This window comes from Aspergillus stella-maris (genome assembly GCF_047715825.1).
Source record: "Aspergillus stella-maris strain CBS 113639 unplaced genomic scaffold BDV14scaffold_223, whole genome shotgun sequence".
In the NCBI taxonomy this organism is placed as follows: Eukaryota; Fungi; Ascomycota; class Eurotiomycetes; order Eurotiales; family Aspergillaceae; genus Aspergillus; species Aspergillus stella-maris.
This window is the reverse complement of record NW_027397017.1, coordinates 1-1723: the sequence shown is the minus strand read 5'-3', so window position 1 is coordinate 1723 and position 1723 is coordinate 1. Positions and strand designations below refer to the sequence as shown.

The following is a 1723-nucleotide window of genomic DNA, read 5'->3' as shown; positions in this document are numbered from 1 at the left end:
ACCAAGCTGTTGTTCCTCCAGTTCCTCCCACAATTCATCTCGTACGGAGCACTGACGTGCCTGGTCAGGCCACTTGCAGCTGGCGCATGCTCCGCCGAATACGCCTGGTACATGGCGACATTCGGTAAAGGGGCGGCAGCCTTGTCCAGTACGGCACCTGGAGCAAGGCTGGGCAAGCCGGACCCCTCTTGATTGAATTAGTAGGGCGTTGATGTACGAGGGACGGTGCTGCTCGATTTGCCTGGCTGTTATACTGCCACGTATAAAAGGCACAGGTTGCCCATCAAGGGCCAGCAGATGTCTACCTCCCGGTGTATGGACATAGGTGGTCAACAGGGCTTGACCCTGGATAGGGAGCTCTGGATGCCGACCAGCAGGCGTGGCATCGTACAGCCGACGAAAGAGGTTCTCAAGAGTAATATCGGGCGCGCGGACGTTGTGACGGTTGTTGTTACTATTGTCATGTACGATTTGCTTGTTTTCATCGGCTTACTTTAAAGTAAACCCATTAAAACAAGCTTATCGTACATAGAAGTTAGCAGCAGGTCACAAATAAAGCAGGAATGGACTTAGGAAGCAGCCTCGTACGCCATAATGATCATGGCAGTGATGAGGAAGAGAAAGAGAATTAAAAGACAAGAGGAGGAGGATCATATGTGTTGTGTTAATAATCAAGTAATAACCAGCTACCTAATTGAGCAGATTTTATAATATCGTACGAAGCTAGTGGGATGAGCAAGTTTTGTATAGCTTCAAGGAAGGGCTTGGCACTTCGCCAGCAGGCAAGTATATATCTTTAACCTGATAGCACAACTACACCAGAAGGCTCTACAAAGTGCGAGTAGGCTTAAAAGAAAGAATATCGTACAGGGAATCTAGTAGAACTTAGGGCAGGTGTTAAAGCCTGCATACTAGTACCTAAAGTAACAAGAAAGCTGAGCGTCGAGGTTAACAGGTAAATATTGGATCTTAAACTAATCGTACGGCCAAAAGGTGTAGAATCAAGTCCCTAAATAGAGGGACCATACTCTGCAGAGCGCTTAATATCCTCAGGTTGAATTAGACAGCGCCTTCTTGTACGATATGCAACACCATCCTCCTCTTGCTCCTCTTGTATGAAGAGCTCCTCTGAGTTAGGGAAATCTTCCTCTTTCTTGATATCCTGTTCCTCTGCGTCCTCCAAGGATGAGACTGGACGCTTTCTTGAAGCTGGCTCTGCCTTGATCTTGGATCCTCGTACAGCTGCTTTTGCTTTGGCCTTGGATTCAGCTTTGACCCTGGGCTCTTGTACAGCTGCCTTCTTCTTAGCAGGCTTCTTGGTAGGTGTTTGATCTGGGTCAGGTGTAGTTTGAATCTCATCCTTCACAATAATCACATAGATTGGGCAGTCCTTCTTGCCTATAGCTCTGTATTGATCAAGGATAGAGCTAACTTGCTGTGCCCCATCGTACGATTGCTGGAGATAAACTGGATATAGCTGGGATTGGATAGCAGTTGCAAGGCGCAGGTCATCCCTATCCTGGAGTTCGTACGCATCCTTCTTCATCTCCCGGATTAAACAGCATTCGATAAAGTCCTTGTATGATGTGACTGTACGAGGATATAGCCGGATGGAGCAGATATCTAAATAAAGTAGTTGATTAGATTGATAAGATCCAAACTTAAAGCTTGATTTAACATACCAACAAGATCACAGGACAAAGGCTTCCAGAGTCCATGAATT

General features: G+C 46.5%; 2 protein-coding genes across 2 annotated transcripts; one reads left to right on the top strand and one right to left on the bottom strand.

The window, feature by feature from the left end:
- BDV14DRAFT_186392 (uncharacterized protein) lies at positions 1-733 on the top strand. Its single transcript, XM_073770808.1, has one exon. The coding sequence runs from the start codon at positions 298-300 to the stop codon at positions 496-498; it is 201 nt and encodes a 66-aa protein (XP_073621575.1). The 5' UTR covers positions 1-297; the 3' UTR covers positions 499-733.
- Positions 734-1009: 276 nt separating this feature from the next.
- BDV14DRAFT_206524 (uncharacterized protein) lies at positions 1010-1546 on the bottom strand (the record flags this gene model as incomplete). The annotated part of the gene is made up of 1 exon (XM_073774924.1): positions 1010-1546. One exon carries the CDS (start codon positions 1544-1546, stop codon positions 1010-1012), a length of 537 nt encoding a protein of 178 aa, XP_073621574.1.
- Between the last annotated feature and the right edge of the window lie 177 nt (positions 1547-1723).